Source organism: Neoarius graeffei, chromosome 9 (genome assembly GCF_027579695.1).
Source record: "Neoarius graeffei isolate fNeoGra1 chromosome 9, fNeoGra1.pri, whole genome shotgun sequence".
NCBI classification, from domain to species: domain Eukaryota; kingdom Metazoa; phylum Chordata; class Actinopteri; order Siluriformes; family Ariidae; genus Neoarius; species Neoarius graeffei.
In genome coordinates this window covers 68,310,032-68,325,169 of record NC_083577.1, presented here as the reverse complement: position 1 = coordinate 68,325,169, position 15,138 = coordinate 68,310,032, and the positions used below count along the sequence as shown (strand labels likewise).

Below are 15,138 nucleotides of genomic sequence, written 5' to 3'. Positions count from 1 at the left end.
ATTTATCTTACATTCAGTTTTTACTGCTAAGACTTTGTCATGAATTTAAGTGAAATACCCTTACAATGAAATAAATAAAAATGACTTGAATGGCTAAATGTAAGAAGTACGATCTTGTTATAAGAACTATTTTGATTATTTTGAGTTAATCAGATCTCGCATAATAAGTTCCCCAATCTTATTTTGGAATTATTTCATCTAAAAACAGGTGAGATTTTTCATCTTACTTTAAGAAATCTTACCAAGTCAAATTTGACTAGTTCCATTGGCAGATTTTTTTCACCTGATTCAAGCAAATATGCTTTGTTTTAATCTTTTATTTCTTATTTTTGAAAGGCCATTTCTTGCAGTGTAGCGGGTGGACATATATCTTGAAAATAGTTGAAACGATCTAGCATTTCCCATTAGACACCAATTCGGAGATTATTAAACCTAGTTCTAGATTGCAACCAACTTATTCGAAGATGTCTTGCCAAGTAAAAATATCTGTCCGTGCAGCAAGATACAGTGGGGAAAAAAAGTATTTAGTCAGCCACCAATTGTGCAAGTTCTCCCACTTAAAAAGATGAGAGAGGCCTGTAATTTTCATCATAGGTACACTTCAACTATGAGAGACAGAATGGGGGGAAAGAATCCAGGAAATCACATTGTAGGATTTTTAATGAATTAATTGGTAAATTCCTCGGTAAAATAAGTATTTGGTCACCTACAAACAAGCAAGATTTCTGGCTCTCACAGACCTGTAACTTCTTCTTTAAGAGGCTCCTCTGTCTTCCACTCGTTACCTGTATTAATGGCACCTGTTTGAACTCGTTATCAGTATAAAAGACACCTTTCCACAACCTCAAACAGTCACACTCCAAACTCCACTATGGCCAAGACCAAAGTGCTGTCAAAGGACACCAGAAACAAAATTATAGACCTTTACCAGGCTGGGAAGACTGAATCTGCAATAGGTAAGCAGCTTGGTGTGAAGAAATCAACTGTGGAAGCAATTATTAGAAAATGGAAGACATACAAGACCACTGATAATCTCCCTCGATCTGGGGCTCCACGCAAGATCTCACCCCGTGGGGTCAAAATGATCACAAGAATGGTGAGCAAAAATCCCAGAACCACACGGGGGGACCTCGTGAATGACCTGCAGAGAGCTGGGACCAAAGTAACAAAGGCTACCATCAGTAACACACTACGCCGCCAGGGGCTCAAATCCTGCAGTGCCAGACATGTCCCCCTGCTTAAGCCAGTACATGTCCAGGCCCGTCTGAAGTTTGCTAGAGAACATTTGGATGATCCAGAAGAGGATTGGGAGAATGTCATATGGTCAGATGAAACCAAAATAGAACTTTTTGGTAAAAACTCAACTTGTCGTGTTTGGACGAGAAAAAATGCTGAGTTGCATCCAAAGAACACCATACCTACTGTGAAGCATGGGGGTGGAAACATCTTGCTTTGGGGCTGGTTTTCTGCAAAGGGACCAGGATGACTGATCCATGTAAAGGAAAGAATGAATGGGGCCATGTATCGTGAGATTTTGAGTGAAAACCTCCTTCCATCAGCAAGGGCATTGAAGATGAAACGTGGCTGGGTCTTTCAGCATGACAATGATCCCAAACACACTGCCCGGGCAACGAAGGAGTGGCTTTGTAAGAAGCATTTCAAGGTCCTGGAGTGGCCTAGCCAGTCTCCAGATCTCAACCCCATAGAAAATCTTTGGAGGGAATTGAAAGTCCGTGTTGCCCAGCGACAGCCCCAAAACATCACTGCTCTAGAGGAGATCTGCATGGAGGAATGGGCCAAAATACCAGCAACAGTGTGTGAAAACCTTGTGAAGACTTACAGAAAACGTTTGACCTCTGTCATTGCCAACAAAGGGTATATAACAAAGTATTGACATGAACTTTTCTTATTGACCAAATACTTATTTTCCACCATAATTTGCAAATAAATTCTTTAAAAATCAGACAATGTGATTTTCTGGATTTTTTTTCTCATTTTGTCTCTCATAGTTGAAGTGTACCTATGATGAAAATTACAGGCCTCTCTCATCTTTTTAAGTGGGAGAACTTGCACAATTGGTGACTGACTAAATACTTTTTTGCCCCACTGTAACTTTACTAGTATTAAGTCATTTGCTCCTCAAATTCAGTTTTCAATTTTTTGCAGGTGTAGTATAGAACGTTTGGGATTAGAGTCAAGATTCTCACCTCCAACAGCTTCAGATTGTCTAAATCAACTGATGGCTCAGATGCTGCTGCCTCCATCATGTCCATATTGTGCAGACCCTGTTTACGGTCTCCTGAAAAAAAAAAAAAAACAAACACACAGGTCAAATCACAATATCGAGCTTGCTAAAAATCCACTGTCGTGAAGGACGTAATCTGTCTCACCTTTCAGCATGCGGTAGCCAAAGAAGACCGCCACGATGAGCACGGCTACGATCGACACAGATGCCAGGGTGATGAAAATGGCATCCTCACGGTTCAGAGGCCGTGGATCCACTGAGAGGACAGACAGAGGTAGGGTGGTCAGTATCTCAGACTGTCTGTTCGAATATAGCTACAGACCTGTTTGAGTTTCTGGAGAACAGGAAGTTAATATTCAGAACAGCAGATAGAGCTTAAAGGAGATACGCAGAGCCATGGCCTCACTTTCGTTTATAAATGCCTTGAGACCTCAAGAATGGCACAGGAATAGTTTTAAGCGTTAACAATAAATCTAATATAGTAATTTTTATGATTGATTAAAGTGATTTTATATAGGTAGCGGTCTGAGTGAATGACCTTGACGTCTGTAACGTCGCAGCAGGAAGTCTGTCGGTCTCATCGCCATTTCCGCTATACTAAAACACAGAGCTGACTGCAAATCTGATCCTCCATTTTGAGCTAATTTATCACCATGTCACGTAGATGTGTTGCTGGTAGTAATTGCCTGAGCCGAGCAGTAATGGCGGAGTACACAGTATGGAGAGAATGAGTGGAGCAGCCGTCTTATTTCTAAACTGGATATTGCTGCCATCTCGCCCTTATGTGGAAGAAGCGAATGAACGGAAAACTGAACGAACAACTGAAAGTCAGATTGTTTCAAAAACAATCGGCCACAAGATCGGCCTTCAAGAAGCGAGAACACAGACGGGTAAGCTCCGACTCTCATTTGGATGAACAACACGTTGTTCACCTGCATTTAGATTAATACATGCAACTTGTATTGTGTGTTTAAGTTACCGGTATAAGATTATTTAATTTGCTTCAGAATGTGATCGTCTCAGTTCATCTGATTTATTTAATTAGCCTTTTACGTTTTATCAGTGAAAATGCATGCATGTACATGTACGTTGCATAAGTTATAACACCTATCCTGTTTTAATGAGTCAACCCACAATCAATGAAGTCAAATCAGTCTTAGTTGAGCAAGTCGGTAACGGTATTTCTTACTTTCACCATAAATTTTTATTTATATGACTTTGGTCTGTAGCTGTAAAAGGCCTCGGCCTTAAAACCGGTTCCCGCTGTGACGTCACGCACTCCGGGCTGGCTGGCTCAGCGGGGCAGCTCCAATGCCAACTTTGTGGTCGATTTTAACTCTCAAAAATATATTTTTATTCCCATTTATGCAGCATACACGAGTCAAGGATGGAGATACTATCCACTCAGAAATGTATTTAAAAATAAAGGTTCTGCATATCTCCTTTAAGCTTTGACAAGCTGTGATGAATCTTAGCCTGGCTCACAGACTTTCTCAGAACACATCATTTCTTCCCCGCAATGACACGACAGTTCAATGGACTCATCACTCTTACACTTCTTTAGCATTTGGAGATTTAATTTGATAACGCAAGAGAGAAAAAGGAAGGAACAAATAACGGATGACATCCAAGGCCTGCCTCTCACTGCCTACTGGAGCTGAAATCCAATCATCAAAATAGCAGCCCACATCCCTACTGCTTGCAATAAATCATTAAAAAGGTCACAACACCTTTTCAAAACCCTCATCATACAAACGGTATGAGATGACGGTAAAATGGGATTAGATGACTGTATAAAATAAGCTGGAAATGCTGTATATGAGTCTGAACTGTGTTGCAGAACATAATGCAAGGCTTTATTGTCTCGGACGTCAAATAAACATACATACTGGACCTGCAGAGCATAATGCTATCATAATCAAAGTACATCATTTATAATATGTAATTTCAACCACAACATTTATGGCAGCCCTGCACACTCGTGCTCAAGAATACAAAAACAAATCTGCCTACACTTGAGCTTTTTTAAAAATCTGATTGAACGAATGTGCTTCCGATGTAATCAGTGTTTCAAGTTCAATCTAACAATCAAAATGCAACCACTATCTTCCTGCTGATATTGCCCTCCTGAGTCCATTTTCCCCCAGCTGCATGCTTCATTAACAAGTGTTCAAATAACACGATCCCTCTTCCTAGCACTGTAGACAGAAAGACGGGCGTCTCTATGAGCTTCACACCAGTGTTGCAGTCGAGTCACTAAACCTCGAGTCCCCAGCATTCAAGTCATTAAAAAAAATTTCGAGTCCAGTCCAGGAACAAGACCCCAACCGCACCATTTGACGGTGGCTGTTTTAACGCCATTAACATTAGTTTGTTCCTGAACATGACGTATGAACAGGTGAATGTGCTTCTCTTTATCAGGGAGTGTGACGTATTCTGTCAGAGATGGTTGGGAGACGGATGTAAGTGCAGAAGGTGTGTTTATTAATACAAGTGAAGAGGGTAAACAATCCAGAACGGCAGGCAAAATCGTAAAACGGTGAAACGGGCGATAGGTCGAGCGAGGCACAAACAGGCTATCGTAGACTCGGCAGAATCAAAGACGAGAAACAGGAAATCCGGAAACCAAACAAGGAAATAAGGCTCGATAATGTCTCAGCAATGCAACTCAATACTTCGCAAAGTAAGTGTGTTTTCACAGTTTTTATATAGGCGCGCTAATTGTGCCTTAATCCTGTGCAGGTGCGAGTAGTTTACGGTGCGTGCGAGAGAGTCCGCTTCGCGTGCGCTGTCCTGAGCGCGCCCGAGAGTCTATCTGGTGCACGCGCCAAGGTGCGCAGGTGTGACACTCTTGCATGAAATTAGTACAAAATTAATGTAGATATAAATATCTTCTGCCAAATTATTACACTGCAAAAACTCTCTTAGCAAGTGAAAATATCTTGAAAATAGTTGAAACGATCCAGCACTTCCTGTTAGAAGAATACAAGACACCAATTCTGAGATTATTAAACCTAGTTCTGGATTGCAACCGACTTATTTGAAGATGTCTTGTCAAGTAAAAATCTCTGTCCGGATAATTTTACTGCTATTAAGTAATTTTCTCCTCAAATTCAGTTTTCAGTTTTTTGCAGTGTGTGGCATGTTACAAAAAATAATGAAAAAATCTGAGTCGTCGTCTCCAATTTATAAGTCCGAATGCAGTTAATGCACGAGTCTGAGTCGAGTCACGAGTTGGGCTCGAGTCCGAGTGCTGGACTCGAGTACTACAAGCCTGCTTCACACACGTTTATATTTTAAGTTACATTCTCTCCACATACACAAATGTAACCTTGTGTGTAAACTGGTGTAGGATTTGATCATGCAGGCTTTCCCTTTGATAATAATCAGGAGGATCTGGCCACTTTTATTCACCCAGGTCCTCAGTCCTTAGTCATCTCAAGATTGGACAACTTGGAGATCGGACTAGAAAAACCGGTTCCAGGCTAGCACCAGCTCTTTGCTGGGCCAGAGGAAAGAATCGCTTACGCCGGGGGGGAGTTGTTAAGACCAACAGCAATAACAAGACCGCGAAAGATCACCATTTTTAAGCGACGAGAAGCAGCAGCTGTACAAACGTGAAGTCATCCATTATTATTATTGTTGTTGCTGCTTCTTCCGCGTTGTTTTTGCTTCGATATTCGCGCCAAGGTTTATGCAAACGTAGCGACGTAACTGACGTATACAGCGACGTAAAGACGTGGCTCCGCTTAGCACCGCGAGCTATGGAAAAGCAAACTGGTTCTCAGCTGGCTCGCAAGTTGAACGAGTTGTGAACCAGCACCAGCCCTGGAACTGATTTGGTGGAAAAGGGGTATTGAAGGACGCTCTGGACGCTTACAGTAATGCTTTTATGGCTGAGGACTACAGTTGACTTGCTAACTTTAGGACTGCGGTTGTCATGAACAGTTTTGCACTCGAGTTTCCATTAATGAAGAGTTTATAGCATCAACGAAACTGACTTCATGTTAAAACTGTTAATGTTATAGTCATGCTGTCTGTTGTTGCCCAAATGAGGATGGGTTCCCTTTTGAGTCTGGTTCCTCTTGAGCTTTCTTCCTCATGTCGTCTAAGGGAGTTTTTCCTTGCCACCGTCGCCAAATTCTGTAAAGCTGCTTTGCGACAATGTTTATTGTTAAAAGCGCTATACAAATAAACTTGACTTGTTTCCTGCCTTCCCTCTACTGGCTTCCTGTAGCTGCCTGCATCAAATTTAAAACACTGATACTTTCCTAAAAAGCTCAACACAGACCCCACACCTACCTGAAGGCATTTATCCAACCACCCACTCTACCTCACTCCCTTCTGGGTCTATCATGGCTTAACTCATCCCACCATCTCTCCAAGTACAAGGAAGACATGAGTCAGGACTCTCTGTGCTGGCACGCAAATGGTAGAATGAACTTCCCCCAGGTGTCTAAACGCCAAAGACGTTAAATCTGACTGAAAAGGTCGTCTATAGAGTCCCTCCAAAAAAACGCCACACTACAACACGAAAACAGATTTTGTACTTTTTTGTTATGGTACCAATGCATCGTGCTAGCTCCTCTCTAACATGGTTTCAAGTTGATGGGATCCTTTGACTCGGACCCATTTGTACTAGCATGAGGATATGTTTTTCATAGAGATTACGGGTCACTTCTGTAGGTCACCAAATGCTTTAAAATGTTAATGTCAGAGTCGCTCACCCGTATACACAATCATACAAAAACATGTGCACAGTCTGGTGTGCACGTATTGTTTACATGTCCTGGAGCCAGCGACGTTTGGCCTGGAGGCTGAATGTCTGCCTGCCTTTCCTTGTGTCCCGCCTATGCATTCAGTGCCCTGCTTCCACTTCCTGCACTTCCCTCTTCATCACTCCATCCATTATGGGCTCTCTGCTCACTTCCTCCTCTCTGCTTACTTAAGCGCACTCTATCAGTCCTCACCGCCCCCCTTCATCTCGCATGCCTTTCTCTATCGCTGCTCTAGATCCCCGCTCTTTCACTCGCTCTCGTATACTGTTGCCTTGCGCACAAGAGCTGAGTGTCAGAACGACGGGCTACTGGGCCAATGAAGTGATCTGATGCAAAGTGAGCTAACGGGACAGAGCTCGTGACTGGTGTGCAAGAGCATATTTGAATAAGCGCGTCGTATATTAATAGCCCTTTTTCCCCCTCGGTAGTGTGGTAAGCAGGGTACGGGAACAAATCAGTGATCCATATTTTGTTGTTGCCACTGACAAGTGATCTGTGCCATAAATAAGTACCCGTGCTTAATTTACCTGGGTACCGTATGCACTGAATAGGAACATGAGGCTGGAGCTAGAAATGGAGCAGACCAAGGCTTTGTCGAATGCAACCATGACTGAAAGGGTCATGAAGTGTTAATCAAGTCAGACACCTGCCATTTTAAAAATTAAAAATGAAGCAGTTGCTTAATACCCAAATGGTTTTTCCAAAATAGTATACCACAGTTTCTTATTTTACAGAACGGTATACTATTTACAACTACAGTATGTTGTGTAGTTGTAGCCTGGGATCTACCTGACCTAGCCAGAATCACGTTTTCTACTGAATAGGATAAAATAAAAATCTTCAGTAGCAGTGTCTGATAGCACACCCACTGATTCAGCTGCTTTAGGTCTCATCATCTAAAGCCAAAAGCAGACTAAAAACCAAAGCTCCAATACTGTTGCTGCTGTTAGTGTTTCATATTAAAGCTATACTGCCTTTCGGATTTTTCATAAAAATAATGTTTCCTGGGCGGCACGGTGGCGTAGTGGTTAGCGCTGTCGCCTCACAGCAAGAAGGTCCGGGTTCGAGCCCAGCGGCCGGCGAGGGCCTTTCTGTGCGGAGTTTGCATGTTCTCTCCGTGTCCGCGTGGGTTTCCTCCGGGTGCTCCGGTTTCCCCCACAGTCCAAAGACATGCAGGTTAGGTTAACTGGTGACTCTAAATTGACCGTAGGTGTGAATGTGAGTGTGAATGGTTGTCTGTGTCTATGTGTCAGCCCTGTGATGACCTGGCGACTTGTCCAGGGTGTACCCCGCCTTTCGCCCGTAGTCAGCTGGGATAGGCTCCAGCTTGCCTGCGACCCTGTAGAACAGGATAAAGCAGATAGAGATAATGAGATGAGATGAGATAATGTTTCCTGACACCCAATTATATTTCTTTAGAATTAGAATCACAGACTTCCAATTTTATTAGTTTTTTAAAAATAGAACAATTAATGAATTTAGGGCCACATGGCCCTAAATCTCCGCTATTTTTTCCTGCTTCACCATGACCCAATTCAAGATACTATGTCATGCATCACGTGGTGGGCTTTACCTGTTTGCGCAAGGCATTGTGGGATACAAATTTGAAACAGGAGAGAAAAATGGCGGATGTGAGTGTGCGAAAGAAGCGTGAAAGATCGACTACAGTAACGGAAAGCGAGAAGAAAAGACATTATGTTGCGAAGGAAAGGAAACACCGGACCAAACTGATAAATATCGGCGGTCAGCGAGCACCTCGGTGTGATCAGCTGTTCGTTTAGCGACAGAATGATGGAACTATCAGTGCACCGTCAAAGGTAAACCTGTAGATGGCAGTAATGCAACACTGTGGATGCCAGCTGCCGTAAAACCCAAAAGACGACGACGGTAAACCTGCGCATGCGCACACGGACTTCCCTTCCTCTGTCTGCTTGACTGCACGAAGCTTGTGATTTCATGCACATTATTTGCTCGGGAAATAATCCCCTCAAATTAAATAACTTCCAGCTACAGAATGGCCTGGGTTTTTTTTTTTTTTAGATATTACAGAAGGGGCGGCACGGTGGTGTAGTGGTTAGCGCTGTCGCCTCACAGCAAGAAGGTCCGGGTTCGAGCCCCGGGGCCGGCGAGGGCCTTTCTGTGTGGAGTTTGCATGTTCTCCCCGTGTCCGCGTGGGTTTCCTCCGGGTGCTCCGGTTTCCCCCACAGTCCAAAGACATGCAGGTTAGGTTAACTGGTGACTCTAAATTGACCGTAGGTGTGAATGTGAGTGTGAATGGTTGTCTGTGTCTATGTGTCAGCCCTGTGATGACCTGGCGACTTGTCCAGGGTGTACCCCGCCTTTCTCCCGTAGTCAGCTGGGATAGGCTCCAGCTTGCCTGCGACCCTGTAGAAGGATAAAGCGGCTAGAGATAATGAGATGAATGAGATATTACAGAAATAAATATGTTCCAATGACCACATTTCAGAGGAAACTAAATTTCACCAATTTTATGAACTCGAAAGGCCGTCTCGCTTTAAAGGTTCTGACTGCAAAGTTGAATTCTGGGCAAAATGTTCCATTTCTATAGCTGTTGGAGTTTTGAGACGTTTCGCTGCTGCACACACCATGTATCCTGTGTGTAAATGTTTTGACGAGATAACACGCATCCTGCAGTTTACGATTCTGGAAATTGCCAAAGCAGGTAAGCGACAATAATCACGTGACCACCGTGGGGCGTGTTTGACCTACTTTTAAAAGAAAAGGAAAGCCTGCCTCGTGAGTACAACTACAAGACAGAGCAAGGTTAGATGACGTGTCATTTTTCTGGACGGATAACTAAATAATTCCAGCTAGCGCTTGGCTATCTTAGCCTTAGAATTCATGGGTTCGACTCCACGGTAGCGAGTATGGAGTTATACACCTAATGTTTTGATCTTACAGAGGAAGAAACGAGAACACAAAAGCAGTAACAGAGAAAAGATATATTTGTCTTCTGTTTCACGGATCTATTTGCGAATGTAAACTACAAATTACCTTACTGCGACTCAAAACTCTCCGAGGTCGATGCAGAGTCACGATGGTTTTCGTACGTCGGCATCTTGGTGTGACGCAGTTCCATAGCTAGGCTAATTACTTAAAGCTTCTCGCGTTCGACTGTTTCCATTGGGCCATACTGTTTCCCTCAACATTAACATGAGAGATTAATATTAAAGTACCTATTATTTTCTTCTCCTTATTCCAGGTTGAGATAACTAATTTATTTTCATGTCAGAATTTGGCAGAACTGATTTATTATACGTCTACCGTTTGCCTCAGGTTTGTGTAGACACAAATTTATGCTGTCTCGTCTCGAACTGGAGCTAATGAATGCATCCCATCAAGGCTAAATATTGATCGAACCCTAATATCGACCTTGTACACCGACAGCAGGCAGATCGGTGGTTGTAAGAGATCCGCAATGTGCCTGTATCAATATGGCGTTATTATGTTACGTCCTTGTCCTCTTCCTTGGCTTTTCTAAATGTGGTTTCTTCTGAAATCCTGTCTGTGGCAACAGAGGGATGGCAGCAGTTGCAGTTTCCCTGGGCTACCAACCCTACTCACAGATCACACTCCCACTCCCAAACTGCATAGCAACCCACACTCAGCTGCAGTACTGTCAATCACACTCCTCTCCTTCACCAAAACGAGCTGCTTCAGGTTTTATTGGAAACCCTGCCTCGTCAAAATCCCCTGAACCCTTTGTCGGCAGTGGATAGGACGGTGTGCCCATGCGTTTCTCCAGGAACGCGCTGTCGGCATCCTCGGTTGCTTTTAATGCATGCATACTTTACATTTGCATATTTTCAATTACTATTAAGAAATAAGACGTTTCAGTTTATATTTAATACACGACAATTATGGTTTTCTTTTGCTGAAGATGATGAAGCCCCAGCTTGGGGCTGTCTGTCGGGTTGCAGCTGCACACTATTGAATTTCGTGCTCGGCAGCATAAATCATTATTTGTAGCTGGCTACCTATGTAGTTAGATTAAATAAGCGCAATGATCAGCTAGGGAATTGTCTGTGGATGCACAGATCTGTGGTCTTTACCTCATCCATGTGGGTAACAGTAATAACAAGTCTCATCTCTCTGGGTACATTTTAGTTTCAACCCAAGTTGCACGGTTTTCCATCTTTTAATTAAAGGGGAACTGAAGTCATTTTTAAACTTGCTTTATTTCTTAATTAACGTGTTATTCAATTACGTTTTAGTAACCTTATATCGTGACTCGTACTGGCAATTAATTGCAATTAAATATTATGCTTATCGGCCTATTCGGTTTTTAGCCGTGTTGAATTTAGTTCGTTTGGTCCACGGCAGGCGTCGCTTATCCGCACGATTTTTATGAGATTTGTGCGAGACTTCGAAACGTCAAGTGTCAGTGTCACCATTTTGAAAACTGTTTTACAAACGAAATATTGCACAAAAACGAGTTTAAATGACGATTACTGCCTACTTTTTTCAAACTTTCCTGATTGCTATCAAAACAAACAGAACTTCCGGCTTGATTCTGTCAGCATTCGAAAGAGGGCACGCGTCCTTTGACAACGTTGGCAGGTGTCGGTCACTTTCCCTGTGTCCGAAATTGCTCCCTACTCACTATATAGGGCACTACAGAGTGAGGACGCCATTTTGTAGTGCTGTCCGAATGTCTAGTGAGGATTATTTACACCTTATACAGTGCACTCAGAGTATCCCACAATGCATCACGAAAATTAGTGTACAACAATGGTCACTAACCAAAGCAAAGCAGTATATCCCATCATGCATTGCGGTCGCACTGAAAGAAATCAAATTAAAAGTCTCAAATTTGATTTAATTAAAGGCAGCGGCAAAGAAGAAAGTATTCAGCCTTGATTTAAAAGAACTGAAAGATGCAGGTACTTTGTATTGATTAATGTGGAAAATACGCTCAGTATAATATGGATTTATCACAAAAATATACGCATGTATTTATTATTTTGAAAACCCACCAGCTGACTGATCTGGCACGGTTTAATTGTGCGAAAGCTTTTTTCTTTCATTTTACGGATGAGCTCACTATATAGTCCTCTTTATAGTAATTCCCTATATAGGGAGTAGTGAACGAGTGAGCGATTTCAGACACAGAGTTTGATTTCCGCTGTACGTTTTACTTCCGTCCTACGATGTCTCGCACAGGTCTCGGCGAATCTTGTTTACGGCCATTGCTTTGACATATGGACTGATATATATATATATATATATATATATATAACAGAGCATATTTCAAACACTCATAACTTGCTATAGCAGCGACCCTCCCCAGGAGTGGTCGACCAACAAAGATCACTCCAAGAGCAAGGCGTGTAATAGTCGGTGAGATCACAAAGGACCCCAGGGTAACTTCTAAGCAACTGAAGGCCTCTCTCACATTGGCTAATGTTAATGTTTATGAGTCCACCATCAGGAGAACACTGAACAACAATGGTGTGCATGGCAGGGTTGCAAGGAGAAAGCCACTGCTCTCCAAAAACAAAATTGCTGCTCGTCTGCAGTTTGCTAAAGATCACGTGGACAATCCAGAAGGCTATTGGAAAAATGTTTTGTGGATGGATGAGACCAAAATAGAACTTTTTGGTTTAAATGAGAAGCGTTATGTTTGGAGAAAGGAAAACACTACATTCCAGCATAAGAACCTTATCCCATCTGTGAAACATGGTGGTGGTAGTATCATGGTTTGGGCCTGTTTTGCTGCATCTGGGCCAGGATGGCTTGCCATTATTGATGGAACAATGAATTCTGAATTATACCAGCGAATTCTAAAGGAAACTGTCAGGACATCTGTCCATGGCATGATAATACATCTGTGCAGGACTGATCAACAGTTACCGGAAATGTTTAGTTGCAGTTATTGCTGCACAAGGGGGTCACACCAGATACTGAAAGCAAAGGTTCACATACTTTTGCCACTCACAGATATGTAATATTGGATCATTTTCCTCAATAAATAAATGATCGAGTATAATATTTTGGTCTCATTTGTTTAACTGGGTTCTCTTTGTCTACTTTTAGGACTTGTATGAAAATTCTGGCATGATAATACACAGACAATTGAGCTCCAACGGTGCAAAAGCGAGCGCCGAAGGCGCAAAGTGAAACTAGGGGGGTGCAGGGGCATGCCGCCCCTGGAAAATTTTTTGAAAATAGATGCTCTCAGGTGCATTTTCAGGGTCTCTGAGAGGTTTTAGATCCATGATTATAGGATACCACGTGGGTTTCCTCTGGGTGCTCTGGTTTCCCCCACAGTCCAAAGACATGCAGGTTAGGTTAACTGGTGACTCTAAATTGACCGTAGGTGTGAATGTGAGTGTGAATGGTTGTCTGTGTCTATGTGTCAGCCCTGTGATGACCTGGCGACTTGTCCAGGGTGTACCCCGCCTTTCACCCGTAGTCAGCTGGGATAGGCTCCAGCTTGCCTGCGACCCTGTAGAACAGGATAAAGCAGCTAGAGATAATGAGATGAGATGAGAGAAACAGAATTTTGTATATAAAATCTTGCCTCCAGTTCCCCTTTAACATTCAATACACCAGCTAGGATGCTTTTCTACATCCTGCTTATATGTTGACTCCTGTAGATGCAAACGATAACTACAGGGCTGCAAATGACGTCAAGTGGGCTTCGTTATCTGGCTCGAGAAGTTAATGTTTTGGCTAACAGTGCTTATGTAATGTAAATACATTACATAATAATTACAAAATGGTCATATCTATTGCAAAGACTGCTGGGTGCAATCCCATGGGCATGGTTGAGCGGCACATCTGTCTAAAGGGTATCCGATATCTCTCAAATTGCACAAAAATATGTCTGGAACCTAAGCCCTTCCCTTCATTATACTGCACATGCAACCCTCTCCGTTTCACATTTAATATGCTGTACAGGGCCTTGGGTCATGATGCAGATGTTGTTTTAATTTCATAAAACCAATTTATCCTCCCAGTTATTAATCGCAAACTGCCTCCCCTTCTCTCTTGAGCATAAAAGCATCAGAGAAATGGGGCTCAGCAAATCAACTGGGTTCAATCTCCGGTTATGCCAGCCAAGCTAGCAGACTGGCAGCAGTCACCTAAATGGCTGGAATGGTAGCACGGGAGGCATCCACAACACAAACACCATGATGGTCCTCGAGCCAGAAAAGTGGCATCTTGTATTCTCCTTTGACACACAAATCATTTTACAAAGAATCCCCTTAAGATGTGTGTGTCTGCATATGCGTGAGAGAGACAGAGAGGTGAGAGAACGGGGGAAAATAGGAAAGGGGGCTTATTATCGGTGGCAGGACACAGGGCAAATCCTTCACAAAGCTCTCAGAAGACAAAGGGAAGGCAGGCATCACGGTCTGAAGCAAAAAAAAAAATTTAAATCAATCGAAAGTACAATGTACACTGTTCGAGTCTAATTTTCATCTAGTATTGTTTTGAAACAGTAGGTCATCTGACTGGTGTAATCTCACAGCTGTTGATCGCTCCCATTGACCCTTTTGTTGGAGGAATCTCTCTTCCATCTGAGACAAATCCACATCGAACAATGAATCTCTCAACCACGCAGTGCGTTGATCTGTAATCGGTATTCTTGGGTTTCACGTGACGTCCCATCCGCCTCATCAGTTATTCAAAACTTTAGCTGGTGGTCTACCAAAGCTCAGTTGACAAAGTGTTTGTACGGAGAAGGTGCACTGTTCGCATGACACATGCCTTATGCTTGCGTTGTTTTAGGTTGTTCGACCGTAAAACTGATAATTTCTTCAGGGTTCCCCGTGAACTAATAAAAAAGGTGAACGAACACAGGATTTCACAAAAAGACGTCGAGAAAGGTGGCTTTTGAACCTCAAACTGAAATCGAAGGGAGCCGAGTCGAAGCCTGCTCGAGTTTGCAGTGATCACTTGGTGAAAGGTTTGTCTCTCCCTCTCGGCTATGGCCTTAGTGTTTTCCAAATACTTTTCTTGCTATGTGTCGTTATTTTACGGTACTTTTTTTTTTAGTCACGAAGCGCTAAAGTCCCCAGCTGTTTCTTTGTTTCCTCCTCACAAAGTCCATATGCATGAAGGTTGCGACAAAATTCTTCCCCAGCC

General features: G+C 42.8%; 1 protein-coding gene across 2 annotated transcripts in view; it reads right to left on the bottom strand.

Moving 5' to 3' along the window:
• The window catches only part of bmpr2b (bone morphogenetic protein receptor, type II b (serine/threonine kinase)), a 188,649-nt gene that overhangs the window by 38,075 nt on the left and 135,436 nt on the right, over positions 1–15,138 (bottom strand). For both annotated transcript variants that reach the window (XM_060930148.1, XM_060930149.1), the window contains exons 4-5: positions 2,391–2,501; positions 2,208–2,299 (exon numbers count right to left, since the gene is read on the bottom strand). In XM_060930148.1, coding sequence (XP_060786131.1) covers positions 2,208–2,299; positions 2,391–2,501 — 203 coding nt within the window. The remainder of the gene's footprint in view (positions 1–2,207; positions 2,300–2,390; positions 2,502–15,138) is intronic.